This window comes from Dama dama, chromosome 1 (assembly GCF_033118175.1).
Source record: "Dama dama isolate Ldn47 chromosome 1, ASM3311817v1, whole genome shotgun sequence".
Lineage (NCBI taxonomy): Eukaryota > Metazoa > Chordata > Mammalia > Artiodactyla > Cervidae > Dama > Dama dama.
In genome coordinates, this window is record NC_083681.1 from 34,171,772 (window position 1) to 34,195,436 (window position 23,665).

The 23,665-nt window shown below is 41.3% G+C and overlaps 1 protein-coding gene and 1 pseudogene across 3 annotated transcripts in view; one reads left to right on the top strand and one right to left on the bottom strand.

The window, feature by feature from the left end:
• JHY (junctional cadherin complex regulator) overlaps positions 1 to 23,665 on the top strand; it is a 73,305-nt gene that overhangs the window by 22,453 nt on the left and 27,187 nt on the right. For 2 of the 3 annotated variants that reach the window (XM_061130500.1, XM_061130621.1), the window contains exon 3: positions 18,282 to 18,395. The exons of the other annotated variant lie outside the window; for it this stretch is intronic. In XM_061130500.1, coding sequence (XP_060986483.1) covers positions 18,282 to 18,395 — 114 coding nt within the window. The remainder of the gene's footprint in view (positions 1 to 18,281; positions 18,396 to 23,665) is intronic. 3 annotated transcript variants of the gene reach the window in all.
• LOC133064516 (AN1-type zinc finger protein 6-like) lies at positions 17,207 to 18,193 on the bottom strand (annotated as a pseudogene).

Below are 23,665 nucleotides of genomic sequence, written 5' to 3' on the forward strand. Positions count from 1 at the left end.
CCTTAGTGGGGAAACAGCTTGAAACTCATTACTCAACAATATGGGATCATTTTCAAACATGAATGAGAGGTTGTTATATTAAATAGTGATGCCCTTGGGGCTTTCTAGGTGGTGCTAGTGGTAAAGAATCTGCCTGCCAATGCAGGAGATATAGGTTCGATCCCTGGGTGAGGAAAATCCCCTGGAGTAGTAAATGGCAACCCACTCCAGTATTCTTGCCTGGAAAATTCCATAGACAGAAGAGCCTGGAGGGTTATGGTCCATGGGGCTGAGGGGAGTCCGACATGACTCAGCCACTAAGCGTGTGCACACACACATACACACACACACACACAGGGACGCTTTTAGACCTATTCAAATTCAAACTGGTATTATTTAGGGTACTCTGACCTGTTCTAACCTGTGAGTATTTTCTGACGGAACAAGAGAAAGTGAACATTTGTGATTTTTTCTTAACTGAGGAAACTCTGTCTATGGTCTTAAAAGATTATGTCTTATCCTTGCCTTCGTAACTGAAAATAAAACAAAGGAGTGGACATGTATTTTTAGTGGATTATCAAAACAAACACTTAGCTAACTTCAAACAGAATTTTCAACATTTTTTACTCAGTTCTAGTTGTGAATGTACTTTTCCATGAAACTTATGTAACATTTTAAATTTTGCTTAGTCACTCATTTTTAAATACAAATAAATTCTGTGAAAGCTGTTTATAGTCAATAATTTCTCCTAGACTAAGGCAATATTTTTCCTTTATTTTTAAATGTGTTCTCAAAAGAGAAGAGGCAAATAGTGAGGCAAAAAAGAATTAGTTATATCTCCAATAACAAAACTGAAAAAAGGTTTATTATAAGCTCCTTAATTGATTTCTTAATTGCTAATTTTTCTTAATAGTTATAGCTTAATTTACAAACAATATCAGGGTGTGTTGATTGTCACCAATTCCATAGCATAATTTTCTTTCGTTATGCCCAGGAGGAAACTTTAAAGCAGTTCAGGTTTGCCCAATCTTTAAGCTCTCGAATTATTCTGTGAAGTGGCCATGGATCTTTTCCTCCACTTTCTCCAGATTCAAATGTCTAAAGGCTGATTGCTAATTATATTCAAAATTGTTTCTTCACCATTTTCCAACATACATTTCCTTCATTTTACTCCAATTTCTTAAAAAAAAAAAAGATACAAACTCGTTTGACCTAATAGTGAAATACAATAATAGGTGTAACTTGTTTTTTGAATTAGAGTCAGTAGCATAGAATAATGTGTTCCTTTCAAGTCATTATTTATGTATGAAGTATATGCAGGTATTTCTGCCAGTACAGATTATATATTCCCTGATGGGCAGGAACTATTCTTTGTACTTTTTTTTTTTTAAGATTTTTTCTTTTTCTTTTTTTGGATGTAGATCATTTTTAAAGTCTTCACTGAATTTGTTACAGTATAGTTTTTATTTTATGCTTTTGTTTTTTGGCCACAAGGCATGTGGGATCTTAGCTCACCAACCAGGGATTGAACCTGCACCCGCAGCATTGGAAGGTAAAGTCTTAACCCCTGGGCCAACAGCGAAGTCCCTGTACTTATCTTTAAATCTTCTAGCCTAACATACTATCAGGGCTCAGTACATATATGGGAAATAAAAGATGTCCATCTTCTGTCACCTCCAAACTTTATTCTCTTTACTGTGATTTGAAGTTTATGTGGGAGAAATGGTATTTCTAGAACAGTGGTTTGAAATCCTGGCTGGATTCAATCTATAATCTGGAGTGGGGGGGAATGTGATTCTCACTACCCAGACCAGTTTACATCTCTGGATGAGACCCTGAGCATCAATATTTTTAAAAAAGACCCTCAGTGGTTCTAACGTGAAGCCAAGTTTGAGAAGCATTGTTCCACACTAGAGCAGTGGTTCTCATCCTTGGCTTCACATTGGAATCACCTGGAAAACGACGAGTCTTGGTTCCTGAGCCTGCAGCAACTGAAATTCTAATTTTGCTTTTCTAATTTCACAATTCTAATTCTAAATTCTAATGCTTCACTTTGGAAGCGCAATTGTGTCCAGCTCTTTGTGACCCATGGTCTGCAGCACGCCAGGCTTCCCTGTCCTTCACTATTTCCCAAAGTTTGCTCAAACTCATGTCTAATTGGGTTGGTGATGCCATCCAAACATCTTATTCTCTGTCATCCCCTTGTCCTCTTCTTGTCCTTCCTTTCCTCCTCTAGAATCATCTAGAGAGCTTGTTAAAGCAGACTGCTGGACCTAACCCAAGGATTTCTGATTCATTAGGGGTAGGGTGGGGCCCAAGGATTTGAATTTTTCTACATAGTTGCAGAGGACACCATTTCTGCTACCAAGCCCACCCTTTAAGAACCACTGATCATTTTTCCTTCAAACTTCGAGGTATTTATGAACCCCCTTAGGACATGTCTAAATACAGATTTTGATCCAGTAGGTCTGGAGTGAGACTCAAGAGTCTGCATTCCTATCAAACTCCCAGGTGATGCCAAGGGTGCTGGTCCCTGGATGACACAGAAAGAACATAGAGGGTTTTTCAGAAACCTATAGTAACAATTGTGTAAGTCCCTACGCATTGGCCCTTGATGTTTGCAATGGCTGAGGATGTGAGGTAAGAAGTTGGGGTGGCAGGTTTGGAGGCTGTTTTAGATTAAGCAGCATCGGTTTGGAAGGTTTTCATATTTGGAAATCTGTTTTTCCCTACTCATTTCTTTGAAAGAGATGACAAACATCTTACAACTAGAAATATTGAAAGGATAAATGATCTCTGATGTTTAGTGAATGAATAAATGTCAATTACTACTACACAGCCAAGAAAACCCATCATTTTGTTGCAAGTCTCTATGCCCAGTGAATCAGACAGGGTCTTAAGCAGGGTCTTAAGTGTATTGTTATTTGGGAAGATTTGAAAGTAAGTCTAAGAAGTTCACAACACAACATCCCAGTAAAAATGTCAACCCATTAAAAAAAAAAGGTTGAAGAGGTAATTATTAAGTTCACATAAAAAACAGGCAAGAATAATAACACAAGCTCTGGAAATTAAGAGTCATGAAAGATACAGCAAAAGCCATCACAATATTGTAAAGTAATTATACAATTAAACAATTTTTTTTTAAAAAGAGAGTCATGAAGGAATGTAGCCCCACTAGATAACAGAGTATATTTAAACCCTCAATAATTAAATAATAAAGTTGTGTTTAATGCATTTACAGACACATAGAACAGAAAGTCTAGAATTAGGACCAAATTAGTGTGAGAATATATGATCAGACATAATTATTTGATAAAGGCAAGACCTCAAATCTGTGACGAAATGATGAGTTCTCCAAGAAGACAACTGGATAGACTTTTGGGAAAAAATTAAGTTGGATACATACCCCATATCATATAACAAGATAAATCCCAAGTGGGTCAAATATTTAATTTTTAAAAATTAAACCATTATATACATATGGCTGATTCATACTGTAGTACAGCAGAAACTAGCACAATATTGTAAAGAAATTATACTCTTAAAAAAATTAAACCGTAAAATACTAGGGGGAAAACAAGAAAATTCTCATATAACTTTGAAATTATTCAAAATCCAGAATCTACAAAACACAGATAAATTTGACTACACTTCACCCTTGAGCAACATGGGTTTGATCGCACAGGTCCACTTACTTGTGGATTTTTAAAAATAAATAAATACTACAGTACTACACAGTGTTTAGTTGGTTGACTTCAGAGCTACAGAACTGAAGATATGGAGGGCTGTCTGTAAAGTTATACATGAATTTTCAACTGTATGGAGGGGCAGTGCCCCAACCCTCACTTTGTACAAGGTTAAACTGTATATAAATATCAAAAGCTTCTGCAAGAAAAAAAAGCATAAGAAAATCAAGATATAAAGAACTAGAAAAATATGTCTAATACATATCACAAAGTAATAGCTCTAATATGCAAAGAGCTCCTAGAAGTCAGTAAGAGACCAGTAGACAATATCTTTTGTGAATATAAAAATTCACAAAATATAGAAATACATAGTCCACAGAAAAATTAATACATGTGGCTATTAAACATATGAAAACATATCCAACTTTGGTCACTTAGGAGAAATGCAAATTAATACTATATTGGGATTCCATTTTTCATCTATAATTAAACCAATAAAATTCCCAATTTTTTATTAACCTCTGGGCAAAAAAAAGTACAGTCAAGCTGGTTAGAGAACAAATTGGACTAACTAGTATGGAGGACAAGTTGCTAATATCCACTTAAAATACAAATACTACACACACTCCTGAGAAAGCAACGCATAATGACCAAGAATATAGGCTTTCAAGCCAGGTTGGTTAACACTGCCCCCTGCGAGCTGTCTGACCTTGGGCAGGCTGTGCAACCCCTCTATAGTTTTCCTCATCTTTAAAATGGAGATGATAATAGTACCTTCCTTCCTCAAAGGACTATTAAAAAGATTAAGTGAATTAATATATGGAGAGTGCTTACCTTGATGCCTGGCTTATAGTGAATGCTATATAAGTGTTAGTAATTATTATTTTTTAAATTTGACCCAACATCTTCCTCTCCCAGGACTGTATCCTTGTTATATGTGTGCAGTTTTGAATTAACCCTGTACAAAATCATTCATTTCATCCTTATTTCTAATAGCGAAAGATTAGAAGGTACCCAGATGTCTATTATTTGGGAAATCTGTAATAAATTATGGTACGTCCATATACCAGAGAACTCTATAGCTTTTAAAAAAAAAATATAAGATATTCCCCATGAACCATTATGGACAACCTATCAGGATTTATTGTTACTAAGACAGAAGTTAAAGTGGTAGAAAAGTGTATATAGTGCAAAAAAAGTGGGGAGGAATAAAAATATACATATTTTCTTGGTATGCTTTTAAAATAGTGAGAAAGAATACATAGGTGGTTAATTGTAGAGGATGGGGCAGAAGAAGAGTGGGAGCACAATTCTTCACTTCATGTCTTTTCATATGTCTTATGAAATCATGTCTTTTGAACCATGCTTATGTGTTTGTAATATCTAGTATTTTGTAGGAACCCTGGTAACTTTATACTCCCTGATTGTTCAGGATCACCTAAATTGCACTTCTGCTTGAAAATAATGGCTCAGAGTAGAACCACTGATTTTTAAATTTGATTTCTCCATGATCTTTTCGCCATTTTTCATAGATCTGTTTATCTTACATTAAAATCCACTGGAAAAATCACCTTTATTTTTTTTCCATTTATTTTTATTAGTTGGAGGCTAATTACTTTACAATATTGTAGTGGAGTAAGCCAGAAAGATAAAGATCAATACAGTATACTAATGCATATATATGGAATTTAAAAATCACCTTTAGAATGCATTATAAGATCTCAGTCACATGATGTGCAAGGCAAGGAATTGATATAAAAACCAACACACGCTAGAGGGCACCTAAGTATCACAGTCAGCTAATACTTAGCTAGTGAATATTCAGTGCTTGCTTTTATTCATGACTTGTTTAGTAGTCAGAGGTATTTGTCTGAAACTCACTAGAATTAAGTCAATTTATGATCTACCATTAAAGGAAATTGTCTCTTGAAAAGTGAGCTACCTTTCTATCTTGATTCTAAAATGTGACTTTGAAGACTGATGAAGGTGAAATTTATTATGGGCCCAGAAAACAGCGGGAAGTGCTTTATACATGTTATTCTGTCTTTCCCTTGTAATTTCTCCAAGAAATTACAGATACTTTGCGGCGTGCATATAGAAAGGTTATTCCATTACCTATGGCCTTCAAAACAATATAAGGTCCTTACATAGAATCCACGACCCGTTCTGAACATCAGCACATCTTTGAGGCTGTTGCTGAGGCAGCAGGTCACTCAACCAAACGTATCTTTATTGAACACCAGCTGTATGCTCTCCTCAGTGCTAGTGATATCACAGGAAATAAGAGATGTAGAGCCCAGTCTTCAGGAAACTTACATCCAATCACCTGATGAGAAACATCTGACAAAATAATTTTGGGTAGGGATCAACACCTCAAAGGATATTGAATCAACTTTCTTTAATAAAGGTATAACTGGGATGTTTAACGAGATGCTTAGGGAAGCTTTCACTTTCTGAGACAATATGATTTGAGACATGAATGGGTAAGAAAGAGAAGACTATGTAAGCCCTGGGCAAAGAGCTTTGGTTGGCCCCAGCCTTGGAAGGGGCTACACAATATAGTGGGCGAAGAGATGAAACCAAAGCAGAATGGTTTGGGAGTCAGACTATCACAGGTTGGATGCTGGCTCTTCAATGTACTAGCTAGTACTATTAACTAGATATCTGAGCAAGTGACTCTTTAAACCTTAGCTTCTTCATCTGTTATGGGGGTTCATTTCTGCCTTGGAGGGCTATTGGAAGAATTTATACAAAGCTCCTGACACGTGGCAGACACTCAGTGAAAGGAAGCTGTTATTAAACGGGTCATTCCTTAAGTCACGAGAAAGGAAAGGAATCCACCCTGAAAACAGGTCCCCCTAAATGGTTTTTTGTTTGTTTTTTTTTTTTCAGGCTACAGTGTCTGAAAATGAAAAGCATATGACTTCAGGTAGAGTAAGAACAAAATGTTGCCAAAAGGATGACATCTGTAGACCCTAGCTTCCCAGGTGGAGCTAGTGGTAAAAGAACCCACCTGCCAATGCATGAGATGCAGTAAGCGTTCAATCCCTGGGTCAGGAAGATCTCCTGGAGAAGGAAATGGCAACCCACTCCAGTATTCTTGCCTGGAGAATCCCGTGGTCAGAGGAGCCTGGCAAGCAACAGTCCATAGAATCACACAGTTGGACACGACTGAATGGACTTAGCATGCACACAGACTCTAGCAGCCCATTCTATGATGTGACTCCCAAAAGACTGTCCACTAACCAGGCTGTCTCCTGAAGGTCCCCCCATCAATCAAACACTGCCCCAGGGATTACAGGACCCTATAGTCTTGTACTCATTGGCAATATTTCTTTAAAAAGTTGCATTTGGCCTCTTAATGTTAAGTTAATGTTTCAAACATTTATACTTGGTGACAAGGAACTTAATGAATACTTGACGCTTTGGTCTCGAAGTGCAATTTCATATCACAGCTCTTGCAAATCTAACTTCTCCACTGCGGTCACAAGTGTTCTTCTTGGATACAAATCAGATCGTATCAACCAGCTGCTTAATGAGGGTCCCTGTTAATTTCAAGATAAGGCTCAAACCAGGGTGGTACTCGAGGCCCTCTGTGACCTGGCCCCTTCCTGCCGGTTTAGCCTCGTCCTTTGTCACCCCCCGCCTCCCTGCATCCTATGCTCCAGCCACACTCTGGGAACTCACGGCTCCCTGAACCCAACGTTTCCCCTGGCCCTCTGTCCAGGCTGATGAATTACCCTCCCCTGTCCTGTTTCCTTGGGAAACTCTCACCCTCCATTTTGAGATTCAGCTCAAAGCCCTCTGCCTTTAAGACACTCTTGAGTTCTTCACTCATCCCTGAACACCCACCATAAAACCCATGACACCACGCTGCACTATTTAATGTTTGTGTCTGTATGTCTTTACATGACTCTGGGCTCCTGAAGACAAGGGCTGGCTCATCTCTGAATTCCTAAAGTATGGCACACAGTAAGCACTTTCTACATCTTTTATGAAGGAACGTAATTTTTAAATACTTGAGGGGAGGTGATTCAGGATTTTATCACTCTCAAGTGAAAAAAAATTTTTCAAAACTGAGGAGTTCGTGCTCCTGACTTAAATAATGGAATCTGGCATCGAAAGATCAGATTTGAGCCCCATTATTATTAGAGCCAGTTACTACCTTTAGTAAATCAAGTCTTGAATGTTTACCTTCTTCTACAGATCCAGAGTTATTTAGATGGCCAAATAAGATGTTATATGTGAATGCTGTGCATAATCATATAGCCTTGTATAAACGTTACATTTATTACTGAATGTTTGATCTGAATTTAGTCTCCTATTGGATGAGATTAATATCTAAGTATAATGTTGTATTTTTCTGTGGTTTTGAATATCATGGTTTGAGAAACCTTTGGTTGTCTATAAAATTAAACTTTACCTTTATTTAAATTATGATCATCTTTTTCTAATTATATTTGGTCAGAAACACAGAATGCTTTTTTACAGAATTCTTCCAGTTTGGTGGTATCTTTGAGTCCCACGTCTCATACTGACAAAAAAATATTCTTCTATAGAGTAGGTACTCTGTGTATGTTCATTGATAGATTTTTTTTAAATTTTGCCCTATGCAACCACAACAAGAGCACTTACTTATAACAGCATAATTTAAATTGAACTTTATGGTTTTTCAATACAAGACGTTTCTTAAAGCATCTTTCTTGTATGCGCTAGTCAGCACTTATTTGTCTGATCTGTAGAGTGACACTTCATTAATTCAGCATTACTGAGGAGGGACCCGTGAAGAGACAACTTTCCTCATAACTGAAACACGCCCTTTCAAAAACCAGAACTTTAACAGAATTAATCATGTCTAAGGATAACTTTCAAAAAACGTGTCTGGACTATTTGCAGGAATAGAGATGCAGACATAGAAAACAGACATGTGGACACAGAAGGGGCAAGAGGAGGGTGGGGTGAACTGAGAAAGTAGCACTGACATATATACACTACCATATGTAAAACAGAGAGCCAGTGGAAGCTGGTATATCGCACAGGGGGCTCATCAAAGTACTCTGTGATGACCTAGAGGAGTGGAATGGGGTGGGAGGTTCAAGAGGGAGGAGACGTATGTACACGTGTAGCTGATTCACTTTGCTGTACAACAGAAATGGAAACAATAGTGTGAAGCAATTATCCTCCAATTAAAAAATAATAATGATAATGTGCCTGGAGAATGCAATAATTCTGTGCTCTCTTACCCGGGCCACAATGCCCCGTTCTGCAGTAGAGTCGAGAGCCATGGTGACGGGCACCATCCTCTGCCTCTTTACCAGATGCCACGTTTCTGTGGTCATATTTGCCTCTGTCAGAGAACAGGCTCCTTAGGAGCTTCTGGCCAAGCAGGAAGCAGACATGTAAACCGGACCAAGTGATAACTGCTGTCCTAGAGACACATGTGGCCCCAAAAGAACCCAGAAACAAAATGCCCAAGTCTGTCTGGGGAAGTCAGAGGGGGCTTCATGGAAGAGGTGGTCATTGAACTGAGTCTTTAGGGAGAAGTAGAAGGTAACAGGTGGAGGCGGGCAGCAAAGAGACCTCAGGCAAAGGGAGCACGTGGGGTGCTAAGAGGTCACGAGAGGACACTGCTAAGTGGAGACCTGTGAGTCTAGGAGGAACCACTCTGGTGCTGGTCAGGTGGCAGTCAGTCAGTCAATCAAGTCAGGTGGTTAAAGCAGATATGACAAGTGACGTAAAATAACTTACTTTCACTCTAAGTGTATAAATACACATTAACTCACAAATTTGTTTTTCCCACTAAGGGGCCTGGTCTTCCTGTCAGTGGATATTCTATGGACTGGAGTTTTGCAACATCTTTCTCACATCAGTTTGAAAGATCTATGGTTTCCACTTCTGATTTCTTGAAAGCAAAGTATTAATAAAAACTTAGCAAGTGCTGAGAAACAATCTAAGAACATAACCTTTCTAGATTTTTGTGACTGTGTCCCCTAGTCTTTTACACACACAGACACATACTTCACCCAGTTGTGATATTGCCATTTGCTTGACTGGGTCATTCTATATTATTCAACTCGGTTTTCATGAAAACAACTCTCTGTTCACACTCAAGATTTCTCCAGATTATTTGACCTTTAAATCAAATTTATAATTTTAACAGCATATACAATAGGAATAAACAAGTAAAAGACTCTTGGTAAACACATAACTCAACTAGTGGAAACAGACATATCAAGGCATAATATGAGTGTTTGCCTATAGGCTTAAGTTAGGCTATCTTAAGAAAGGACTGGAGAGTGTTACTGAATCACGTGAGTTAGTGAAGGAGGAGGACTAGATTGTATTGTGGATGACTGGATTGTGAGGATGGAGGTCCATGTTTAGGCTACAGAAATGGGCTTGGCCTTTCACATGGGCCTTTACGTGTCATTTTAAAGGAAGAACTCTCAGAATATGGTCCCTGACCAGCAGCATCAGGACCATTAGAACTGCACACTGGGAACTCATTAGAAATGCAAACTCTCAGGCCCCAGCCCAGATCTCTGGAAACACCAGGGTGAGGTCTTTACATTTGTGTTTTTGTTTTGGTTTAGGGGCTGTTTTGGCTGTGCTGTGAGGTATGTGGGATCTTAGTTCCCTGATTAGGGAACTGAACCCGTACCCTGGCAGTGAAGGCACTGGGTTGTAACCACTGGACCACCAGGGAATTCCCTACATCCGTGTTTTGTTTAAAAAAAAAAAAAGGTTTATTTATTTGGCTGCATCAGGTCTTAGTTGTGGCAGGCAGGCATAGATGCTGTGCATCACGTGGGGTCTTAGTTCCCTGACAAGGGATCAAACACAAGTCCTCTGCTTTGCAAGGAAGATTCTTAACCACTGCACAACTAGGGAAGTCCCCGCATCTGTGTTTTAACAAGCCCTTCAAGTGATTCTGACACGTGCTCAAGTTTTAGAACTACCGTGCTGAAGAGTTAGGCCTCTCCTTTATGCGACGTGGAATCACTGAAGGGTTTTGGTCACGGAGCAGTTTGAATCCTGTGACCGTCCAGAGGTCACACTTACATATCCTTAGCTGTGTCACAGGGAGTTCAGGTTGCTAATCAACCCTCACTTACATTTCATGCCACATTCCTAAAAATCTCTTTCGAATTCTTGAAAATGGTTGTTGGCTTCATTCATTTGCATACAATTATTAAGAGCTTCTTTTGTGCCGGGCTTTGTCCCAAGTGCTTGGAATACATCAGTGAATAAAACTGACAAAAATAAGGGCCAACTTCCTATTAGGAGGAGACAGACAATAGACGAAACAGATAACCAGCACATTAGCAGGTGATGTAAGTGGTGAGGAGAGCAAGGAGGCAGAGCGGGGACAGGGAATGCTGGGGGTGGGGTTACCATTGTAGACAGGTCACGAGGGTAGGAGAGAAGAGATTTCTTGGGAGAGGAAACAGCAAATGCAAAGGGCTGAAGAGAGGAAGGGCTAATAGGCCTGGAGCCAAGCCAGCAAGGGAAAGAACAGACAAGAGATCCTAGCTTCTGCCTTGTAGTGCTGACAGTCCCCACCTGGCTTTAATCGAAACCACAAATCCAGGCAGAGAAACAACAGATTAGATATGTTCTGATGTAAATGGAGCAACCAGTGAGCAATGTAGATGAATCTTCTCACTTGGTAACCTTTACTGAGCACGTATGTGCCAGGCATATCCAGAGTCACCACACAGCTCATGGGAGTAGTGCCCCTGCAGCTGCACAGCCCGGCAGAGTCCCTCCTTTTCCTGCCCTTGTGGGACTTAAAATCCAGAGGCGAGACAAACCTAACAGCCAGGGTGAAACTCATCACACGCAGAAAAGGACAGAGCGCTAAGGCGGTGAGCTCAGGAACATCTGTTATAACCCCCTGGGGGTATCAGGGAAGGTTTCCCGGAGGAAGTTATATTTTGGCCAAGAGTAGACCAGTGAATGGGACTGGTCAGAATAAGTAAGGTGAAGAGGAGTTTCCAGGCAAAGAATGGCCTGGCCCCAGAGCATGTGGCCCAAAGACAGACCTGAAAACATACAGTCTAAAGAGAGCAGGAGGAACTAAAGAGGCAGAAAACAAAGAGGAGCTAAAGAGCCTCTGATGAAGGTGAAAGAGGAGAATGAAAACTTAAAACTCAACATTCAAAAAATGAAGATCATGGTCCCATCACTTTATGACAAATAGAAGGGGGAAAAGTGGAAGCAGTGAGAAATTTTATTTTCTTGGGCTCCAAAATCACTGCAGATGGTGACTGCAGCCATGAAGTTAAAAGATGATTGCTCTTGGAAAGAAAGCTATGACAAACATAGACAGCATGTTAATAAGTACAGATATCACTTTGTGGACAAAAGTCTGTAGAGTTAAAGCTATGGTTTTTCCATAAGTCATGTATGGATGTGAGAGTTGGACCATAAAGAAGGCTTGAGCGCTAAAGAACTGATGCTTTTGGAGTGTGGTGCTGGAGAAGACTCCCAAGTATCCCTTGGACAGCAAGGAGATCAAACCAGTCAATCCTAAAGGAAATTAATCTTGAATATTCACTGGAAGGACTGATCCTAAAGCTGAAGCTCCAATACTCTGGCCACCTGATGCAAAGACCTGACTCATTGGAAAAGACCCTGATGCTGGGAAAGACTGGGGGCAGGAGGAGAAGGGGGCGACAGAGGATGAGATGGTTGGATGGCATCACCGACTCAATGGACATGAGTTTGAGCAAACTCTGGGAGATAGTGAAGGACAGGGAGGCCTGGTGTGCTGCAGTCCATGGGATCACAGAGTCGGACAAAACTTAGTGAAACAATGAGAGCAGGGAGGAGAGGCTGAGTGTAGAGGATGTGGGCCCTGATTAACCTTTTACAGGTTAAGGGCAAAGGAAGTGCACTGAAGGGTCTTTAAGTAGATGACTGGCATAATTCATGTGGGGCTGTAAAAAGCTCGAGTCCTATACAGAAATTGAATGTAAAATTAATATATTCAGAGATCTCAGTGTCATCCGTATCTCACTGAGTGGATGCATGCTAAATACATAATGAAGTGATCTATGGCAGCAGTTCCCAACCTTTTTGGCACCAGGAATTGGTTTCGTGGAAGACATTTTTTTCCAGATGGTGGATGATTTCAGGATGATTTAAGCATTACATTTATTGTGCACTTTAGGTCTATTATTATCACATCAGCTCCACCACAGATCCCAGAGGTTAGGGACTCCCTGTTCTAGAGGATAGAGAAAGTGGCCAGCAGCAGAGCCAAAACATTTCAGGTGTTTTGTCTCTAAATAGCTGAATAGTTATCACAAATGCCCAGATAATTCAAACTTCAAACAACTGTGCTAAACACCCTCGTCGGAGCCCAACAGCCTGACGTCCCTGGCGGTCACAGAAGAGGATACGTAATATAGGCAGCAGCAGTGCTGACCTTAGCAGGTACAAACTGACACAGAGCAATATGGCTTAGAGACACGACAGAGTCAACATTGCACATCACTCATCAGCCAGGTTCACCAAGAGATGCACTGAGTCCACTGATTATGCTCCTAAGAGAGGGATTCAATAACAGACGTGCTGGGATGGTGCTAAGCAAACAGCAGCTTCGGAAAAATAGGACCCTCTTGCTGATTTTAATCTGGATATATGCTCGTCATATATCATAAATACCATCAAGGAATGAGAATAACAAGGAACCTAATACATTCACACGAGACTCCCCCACAACAACTAAACACAAGGTTATTAATAGAAAACAATAGAAAGTGGGGAAAGGACCCAAACCCCCGGCGACTGCACAACCTCACAGTGATATTGTATTTAAACATGTTTCAGTGTGTGTCTCTGTGGGTACATGGGGATTCACATAGGGCTCTCGGTAAAGCATCAACTTGTTTTGTGGTGCCGATTCCCTAAGAACCTGATGAGTTTCTTTGAGACAGACGTAGCCAGCCCAATCTAGCTCAGCTGTACTCAATCTGAGTTGCTCTCCTACATACAAACCCTCACTTCAAAGCCAGGAACATAATGTACAATTTTTTAATGGCTCTAGACCCAGGCACTCAGGCGCTCTGCTCTGCGCCTTACCTCAGTGTAAACACCTAATCAAGATTGCCCGAGCTTCAACAATAGCAGCCAAATGCAATTCGAGAACCACAGGGCTTTGAAGTCCTCCCAGCAAAGGCCGGTTTTCTAGTCCGGGATAATGACATGGCATGATTGCTGTCTTTGTTGTATCTTTTCAGTAGAGAAGCAATTATAGGTCCCAATTTAACAGAATAGACATTACACAGCTTATGATGCTCAAAATGCAATTTCATTTGATCATTTTCTCGATTTGATTGGTATTAATAGAATGGCTCACCAAGGGGGAAAAAAAAGAAATAGCTAGCAGAGGTTGTGTCCCACTCCACTTTCAAAGAGATAATGTAGAAGTATGCTTTATCCACCCGGAGACTCACTGGGGGGACTCACACACCGAGTTCTACCAAAACAGCCTGTGGATGGAAATGCTGTACTTACATTCTCTGGGGAAGGCAGGGTAGGACAATGCCTTTATATTTTTTCATCTATAAACTTTTTATCAGAGCTCCATTAAGGGACCCCAAGGTTGTTTACCAAATAATATCACCAGTGAAAAACCAAATTAATGAAGTCCCCTTTATAAAAGCTAGGGCATCAAATCTCCTCGTGGCAGATCTAGGAATAAACCCAGCTTCTCCCAGGCTCCAGCTTGTCTAAGACATTGCGTGTTTGAGATTTAAAACAGGCTTATTTCCTTGCCTGCTTAGGCAGCCCATTTAGATTTTTTTTTTCCCTCTGTCCTGACCGTCATTTCTCCTCCAGGACAGGGTTGATCTCTCTTTCAAATGAGCTGTGTTTCTATTTCACATCAGGGCAGTAAGGGACTGAAGCCTTTGAGAAAACAACGGCAAAAGTTGCAAAATCTTAATACTTTTATTCCCATCCTGGGTTTCTGGAAATAGTGAGGGGCTGAGAAATGGAAACACGAGAAAGCGGCTCCTGACCTTGAGCTCTTATAGCATAACTCCAAACTTCCCATCTCACCCCAAGTTCAACTGTTGCATGGTATCATGAAGTTTTCCACTTGCAGAGTAGGCAATCACTCAAAACCTATTGATTACTTCTATTTGTAATAAAAAAAAAAAAAAAACCCAAAAACTCCATGATCCAACAGTACAGTGTGTTCCTGTATTAGCAGTGAAAATTCAAACATGAAAAAAGTTTTACTTTCATTATTTTCCCTTTTTACAGATCAACCCTTTAAACATTGAAACTTTCACACTATTTGACTCAGGCAGTTGTGATCAGGAGGCATTCAGATAGAGGGCTGCACCCAAAACAAATGAACAAACAAAAAAATTGTCTTTCTTGTGCCAGAGAAGCTACCTTGAATAAGGAATGAGGTTATCTTCACTGTCAAATACTTTTTTGTTGTTCAGTCGCTCATGTCTGACTCTTTGAGACCCCATGGGCTGCAGCACACCAGGATCCCCTGTCTTTCACCATCTCCCGGAGTTTGCTCAAACTCATGTCCATTGAGTCAATGATGCCTGCTTACTAGTTAATATTTAACAAGTATTTTTGCCTTTCTGCACTGAATACTAGTCTGCATGCGTAAGCATGAAGTAAAAGTCAGCCACATGGGGAGAATTTAAATGCAACTAGGCAGATCCTAAACCCCAATGCACTTTCTGAAAGAGGGATTGACTTATTCTGTGTTATTTCAAAGGGCAGAGGGATAGAAATTACAAACATATCTCTGCTCTTATAAGGAACAGCCTAGTAGAATTTGGGCTTCCCTGGTGGTTCAGACAATAAAGAATCTGCCTGCAATTTGGAGACCCGGGTTCAACCCCTGGATTGAGAAGATCCCCTGGAGAAGGAAATGACTTCCCACTCCAGTATTCTTGCCTGGGGAATTCCATGGACAGGCGAGCCTGGCGGGCTACAGTTCATCGGGTGGCAAAGGGCCAGACACGACTGAGCGACTCACAGTTTCATTCATAGCAGTTATGTCTCTCGAAGATGGAAAAGAATGTCCATCATTAATGAAACAGGGATTCAGAGATATAACATTTTATTACTCCAGCAGGTGGTTGGAAGGACTGGATCTCCCACAGCAAGGGACTATTCACAAGCCACCTTACTCTGCCTTCCTCTATCCATCTGTACGAATACTGACAAGCAGATTCTCCCACCTGGAGAAGGGGCATGTGATTAGGCAGTGAGGGAAGGAAGGTCGACCAGGGATACACGGAAACACCAGAGGGTGTGCTGGATTATCTTCAGAATCTCTGCCACCTTTAAGATTGCAGAACTTTAAGTCTGTTCTCTGAAATGCTACCCAGTGGCTAGAATTCCATATAGTGCAAAGACAACCTAATGTCTCAACTTAAAACAGGTAGCTAGGGGCTTTCCCTGGTGGCTCAATGGTAAAGAATCTGCCTGCAATGCAGGAGCCACAGGAGACCTGGGTTTGATCCCTGGGTTGGGAAGATCCCCTGGAAGAGGGAATGGCAACCCACTTCAGTGTTTTGTGTTTTTTTTTTTTTCTTTTTATGGTTTTCCTTTTTATTTAATCGAAGACAGTGGATAAATATAAATACAGCACAATTATTTCAGATCATTCTTCATATTGTATACACACAGACCGATGAACATAATCTTAAAAGAAACCTGCAGTCAGCAATGAAATGCGTACATCTTTTCCTACCCTCGCTCAAAAAAATTTAAAAACACACAAACTTAGAATTGCATCCCTGGTGGCTCAGACGGTAAAGCGTCTGCCTGCAATGCAGGAGACCTGGGTTCAATCCTTGGTTCGGGAAGATCCCCTGGAGAAGGAAATGGCAACCCACTCCAGTATTCCTGCCTTGAAAATTCCATGGATGGAGGAGCCTGGTAGGCTACAGTCCATGGGATCTCAAAGAGTCAAACACAACTGAGCAACTTCACTAAAATTGTATCAACACACACTCTCCTGTGACAAATGATTCAGACATAAATAGTAGGTGCAAAGAAACTATATGCTAACATATGTATAACCTTTGTCAGTGAAAATCAGAAGCAGCCATAATGGTTAATATATATTCAGTTACTGATAACTAGCTGTGCCCTAAAGGGCATTATCAAGACAGAAATTATGCTGCAGAGAAAAGCTATACACAATGAGAAAATAAACTGCAAGACTAAAGCATGCATGTTTAACACTGGGAAAAATCACAGCCCTCCAAAATTTCTCCACGTTTCTTATAAAAGCCCTCTGCACTCAACGAAAATTAAAATGATCTTAAAAGGATAATACTCGCAGAGTTTACTTAAGTCTTTTCAGCCACAGAAACTGCATTGGAAATAAATGTTCAGAGTACTTTTCAAAACAAAAATCTATTCTTCTGATGACATGCATGATTAAAGGTCTATGCAAGATACATTGCTCTACGTTCCCAAGGACTAGGGAAAAAAACCTTGTCAGTTTTTAGTTTGCAGATAATCAAAGGATTTTGTATTCCAGCAGTTCAAATCTTCTGGATCTTTTCATCAACAACTACTGGATTTTCTTTTCTGATTTTCTCAGCAGCCATCAGTTTTGAAATTGTAAGAGCAGTTGTGCACATCTGAGTAATGGTGTATACCGCAGTAAACATTTCCACGCTGGCATTCAAACCCAGTAAGTCCCACTTTCTTCCTGCACATGAAACAAAGATCCTATTTCTGTTTTAGTTTTTCAAGAGACTTGGCTTTGCTCTTCAGAGGGCTGCTATGCCGTTTCTGATACTGAAGTTTGCAGGTCTTCTGTTTTCAGTATTGCTTTGTCCAAAGATGTACTGTCCACTTGGGAAGACACCACAGATTCTGATAAAAGTGACTGCTGTGATACAGGGCTTAGCTACATAGACGAAGATGTAGAGTCTAGCGCTGCCTGAGCTTCTGGGACACTGCCATCTGTGCTCTGGGCTGGTAAAGACTCAGACAGACAAGTGACAGAAGGAACAGGAGGGCTTATTCTACCGTCACTATTCTGAACTGCCATTTGAAGATGTTCTTTATTGCACTGAATACATGCCATTCGTACCAGGGTTTCCATAAAATCTGCGGCCAGCAGAACAAAGCAGAGGCACTTGGCTGTGGTTAGTTTCTTAAGCCACGTTCCCCTGTCGCGCACCTGCTGATGGCTCTCTCTGCCTGACACGCTGCCCGCTGCCACCGATAGCCACCGGTGAATGGGGACGGGGAGGCCGCCGCACCCTGCTCGCTCCGGGCCCACTGCCGCTGGCCCCTCCGCACTCCAGTGTTCTTGCCTGGAGAATTCCATGGACAGAGGAGCCTGGAGGGCTCCAGTCCATAGGGTGGCTGAAGAGTAGGACACGACTTAGCGACTAAACAACAACAACAAAATGTGACTTCAAAACACCAATTCTCACATCATCCCTGCAAGAGAAAATATTGTTTATTCCTATTCCGGGTACCTAAGGTACCTGAGATGAATGGTTGAAATGAAACATAGGTTAAACGTAACACTGCAGGACCTCTCTCGAGAGTACAGACTAAAATGAATCCAGTTAACATGCTGTCTATGTTTTACCCCTGCAGATCTCCTACCCCGTCAGAGTAACTGACAAGACGTCTATTCAGAATGCCAGAGAAACTGGAAATGTCGCTATTGACCCTGAAGACAAATGGCATCAAAGAGCCCAACAGCTAAAGGTCACTTGCTAGATTGAATTTTAAGTGCGTTTCAATTGTTACTGCTGGATCTAAGTGATGGTCTGTGGCTGACATCTTATCACTTAAGGGTTTACTCTTTTTTTTTTTTTTTTTTCTTTTTTTTAGGAGGGACAGTGAGGGCGGTTCCCGCCTTGATGGAAGGCAAAACCTGGTCTAACTAACACTGGTGTTTTTTTTTTTTTTTCTTTCTTTTTCTTTTTTCAAGGGTTTACTCTTATGCCTGAGAATAGTTACCCACCTTCTGATGGGTAAGACAACTTCTGCCCAGATGGGCCATTACTTGCTCAGCCAGGCAACCCTACCCACTTTCCCAAAGTTCTCTTTCCTAGAGGAAAATCATTATCTCACTCTGAAGACATTCAGAGGAATGGCCTGGAGACAATACAGGCAAGTCCAAAACACTGTCTGATCCTGTGCTGTTCCCAAGTATGTTTCCCAGGGACTGCCCTGGCAATCTAGTGATTAAGACTCCGTGCTTCCATTGCAGGGGGCCTGGGTTTGATCCCTGGTCAGGAAATAAGGTCCCATATGTCACACAGCATGGCAAGATAAAAAAAAAAAAAAAAACAGGTCTATTTCCTTTTGGAGTTATCAGTCACATAGTATCCCTATGTGATGGGGGGGCACAGTCCTTAAAAATGGATGGGAAACCCCAGAGCCTCAATGAACCCTCATTAGCATAACATGAAAGCCTATTACTTAGCAATTTAGCGTGATGACATCCCTTTGGAGGCCATGGGTTTACTACTTTGAAATCACAATGTTGTTTCAGGGAAGATTTTCATGAAACTGTCCTCACTGACTGTTTTTCTAGAAGGATCAAGAAAAGGTCTAACAGCTGATTTCTTCTTGAACCGGTATATAGCATTATGTGTAGTAGTGACTCTTGGATTTCCCTGGTAGCTGAGACAGTAAAGAAGCCACCTACAATGCAGGAGACCCCAGTTCGATCCCTGGGTTGGGAAGATCCCCTGGAGAAGGGAATGGCAACCCACTTCAGTACTCTTGCCTGGGAAACCTGATGGACAGAGGAGCCTGGCAGGCTACAGTCCATAGGGTTGCAAAAGAGTCAGACACGACTGAGCATCAAAAACTTTCAGAAGGAGAAGCCCTTTGAAATCACCCAGCCAACAGAGCCTGTTGACATCATTAGTTAGAACTATGTTCAATGGAAAAGCAATAATAGGAATAAAGCTCATTCCAGGGACTTCCCTGGTAATACAGTGGTTAAGACTCTGTGCTTTCAATGCAGGGGACATGGGTTCAATCCCTGGTCAGGGAACTACGAGCCCACATGTTAGGTGATTCAGGGTTGAGGGTGAGGGGGAGAAGAAAGCTCATTCCAGTTTCAGAAACATTAGAGAAGAAGGACAGCTCAAATCATCTTCCCCACCCCACCCCCCACCACAGTGGCCTCCAGACTACTTTCAGAGTTGCAGAAAAAGAAATGAACTACAAGGGCCATCCCAGCTGCAAAATGCTATGAATCTAAGATCCTTTATCTCTAGTTAACTTAAATTACTATGGAAAACACACTTGAAGCATGTAAGATTCTCACAACCTCTAATTTTCACACTTGTCACTATGAAAAATTGTAGGCATCTCAGCCAATGATAAAAGAATCAAGGTAAAATTGGGATGCTTGATGCATGGCATGACCCTAGGCAGAGACAACAAATAGCTTTGTAAAGAAAAAAATCAGAAGAAAGCTGTTTCATCTCTGAGTGTCCTAGACTCACTTGGTTCTAACTCACTCCGGAGTGAAGATGGTAAGAAGCAAAACATCTAAAGATCGCTGGACCTAGAAAGATGGCCACACAGAGCGGCCCAAGGATTGTTTCCCTTAATTCAGAAAGGATTTCCTAGCTGCCCGCTGCACCCAACATGCTGACTGGACACTCAATGTACAAACCTCCAGGCTGCCTTCCTTATTTTTTTCCCTTTGGCCCCACAGCATATGGGATCTTAGTACCCCGACCAGGGACTGAACCCATGCCCCAGGAATTGAAACTTAACCAGTCTTAACCACTGGACTGCCAGGAAGGTCCCCAGGATGCCTTTCTTTCTTTTCTTCAATTACTCAGCGCCATTGCCTTTGCTCTGGTTCCTCTCCTCCTCCTCTCCCACCGCATCCCGTCATGCCTATGGTCAGGACCACTCCTCCAGGGTTTACCCTGTTTGACCTTTGTCCCATTAGCTGCTGTCTGTGTTTCTTTTGTACCAGCTATGCTCTAAGTTCCTTGATAATTCCCATAATTTTGTATGAATTTTTCTCTCCACTTCCTAGGACACTGATTTGCCCAAAGCTGATGCTCAATATTTAATGGTGTACTCAGTCACTCAGTCGTGTATCACTCTTTGCCATCCTGTGGACTGTAGCCCACCAGGCTCCCCTGTCCATGGGATATTCCAGGCAAGAATACTGGACTGGGTTGCCATTTCCTTCTCCAGGGGATCTTCCTGACCCAGCAATCAAACCCACGTTGCTTGCGTCTCCTGCGTTGGCAGGTGGATTTCTTACCACTGCGCCACCCAGGAAGCCCAGTAGTGGATTAGAAAACCATTTATAGGTCATTTAGTGAATCTTAAGTGAAAATGGGCCTCATTTGAAATCTTTTTCTTAAAAGGTGACTATCAAAGAATCTACACATCCTTTAGTAAACATACTTTAACCATGAGTAACTATTACTAACATAGAGATACCTCTATGTGAAATCAAAATAATTCAGACAATAAATTGAATACCTACTATGTTCTAACCACCAGCTTTTAGGTGCCTGGCCCCAAAGACATGGATTTTTAAAAACTCTTCAGAAAAAAAATAGAAATAAAACTTAACAAAAGACCCTTTTAAAAATGATTCCTACCCTTAAGGAGCTCAAAACAGTTACAAAGTCATCAGAATGCAGTGATATGAAAGTTGGCGTAAAATCCAGTATAATTAAAAGAGCACCTAATTCTGCCCTAAAAAGATGGGAAAAGCCTCTTGAAAAGACATGGCATCTAAGCTGACCCTGGAAGGATGAGTCAAAACATGCCAAGCAGACAAATGAGAGCAGAGGAATGAAAGTGGGGTGGGGGGGAATCTAATCTGCCCTGAGAGTTTTACCTGGAGTTCAGTGACTAAAGGGGAAAGTATGAGGAGGGGACAGAGGTTGCATGGGTTAGCTGGGGGCCAGGAAAGGCTTTCTATATCAACTAAAAGATTTTTGGCAACTAAACACTTGTGCCACAACTGCTGAGCCTGTGCTCCTGAGCCTGGGAGCTGCAGCTACTGAAGCCTGAACTTCTGGAGCCTGTGCTTCTCAGCAAGAGAAGCCAGCACAATGAGAAGCCTGTGTACCTGTGCCACGAAAAGGGGGGAATGTATCCAACTAACAGATGCAAGTCTCAAATGATTCAGACCAACTAAGTGATGATGGGACCAGCAATAATAGTTTAAATGACAGAATGTATATTTGTGTGTCTGTCTACACACAGAGAGTGAGTGATCTACAGAGAGAGAGAGAGTGATGAAATGTGGCAAAATGTTAAAAAGTGAATCAGTGAGGCTATCTGGGAGTTCTCTGTGCTATTCTTACCACTTTTTCTGTAAGTTTGAAATAATGGTGTAAGTGTGAAAAAATTAAAAGTTAAAGAAAGTGGTACCATAGGATTTAGCAACTAAGAGGTGATTGGTGGCCTGAGCAGAGCAGTCTTACTGGGGCAGTGAGAGGAAGGGTTCACCTGCAGTGTACAGGATGAGAGCAGGGAAGATGAAGGCCAACCTGCATTTTAAGATGCTTGGCTATGCATTACGAGATGAGATGTTTGGGGATTTTTTTGTTTGCTTTTTAGTTTTGACTGGAGTAGTTGCTTTTTTTTTAAATAGTATAGATATGACTTTGCCAACAAAGGTCCGTATAGTCCAAGCTATGGTTTTTCCAGTAGTCATGTATGGATGTGAGAGTTGGACCATAAAGAAGGTTGAGTGCTGAAGAACTGATTCTTTTGAATTGTGGTGCTGGAGAAAACTCTTGAGAGTCCCTTGGACTACAAGATCAAACCAGTCAATCCCAAAAGAATCAACGCTGAATATTCATTGGTAGGACTGATGCTGAAGCTCCAGTACTTTGGCCCTGTTGCAAAGAGCTGACTCATTGGAAAAGACACTGATGCTGGGAAAGATGGAAGGCAAAAGGAGAAGAGGACAGCAGAGGATGAAATGTTTAGGTAACATCACCAACTCAATGGACATGAGTCTGAGCAAACTCCAGGAGATAGTGAAGGACAGGGAAGCCTGGCGTGCTACAGTCCATGGGGTCACAGAGTCAGACTTGACCTAGTGACTGACCAACAATAGTCACCATACAATGTTGTGTTAGTTTCCACTGTACAGCAAAGTGAGTCAGCTATATGTATTCCTATATCCCCTTTTTGGGGGGATTTCCTTCCCATTTAGGTCATCCCAGAGCATTGAGTAGAGTTCCCTGTGCTATACAGTAGGTTCTCAAAAAGAGTCATCTGTTTTATAGAGAGTAGTATATATGTCAATCCCAATTTATCCCACCATCCCCACGAAAGAGATGAAGTTTAACCAGAGGATGAGATCAAGTAAGGAACTGTTTCTTTCTTTTTTTTTTTTTTAATAGAAGAGCTTTAAACATTTACTTGCTTGCTTCCCTGGTAGCTCAGATGGTAAAGAATCTGCCCACAATTCAGGAGACCTGGGTTTGATTCCTGGGTTGGGAAGATCCCCTGAAGAAGGGAATGGCAACCCACTCCAGTATTCTTGCCTGGAGAATTCCATGGACAGAGGAGCCTGGCAGGCTATTTAGTCTTCGAGGTCGCAAAGAGTTGAACATGACTGAGCAACTAACACTTTCACTTTCACATGCTAGAAAGGATAAGAAACTAGAGACATAGGACCAGAAAAAGAAAGGTGATGTGCTGGAAACAAGGTCCCTAAGACTATTTAAGCCTGTGTATTTGCACCTTAAAAAGACCAAGAACTGATAGTCATTCGCATTATTTTCTGTGTAAGTGCCTTATCCATGCTGGAGATCTTTATTTCGAGTAATCCATCATCCTTTACCTGTCCATGAGGTCCTATTGTCCTGAATCATTTTGTGCTCTCCTGTGAATCCTCTCCAGATCCCATTTCTATTGTGTACTCAGAAGTGTACAGAGTACTTAGCTAAGAGTCAGAGCCCAGGGGGCCAGTGTAAGAGGGCACACTTCCACCTGCAGAAGATCCTTTCCAGAAGAGA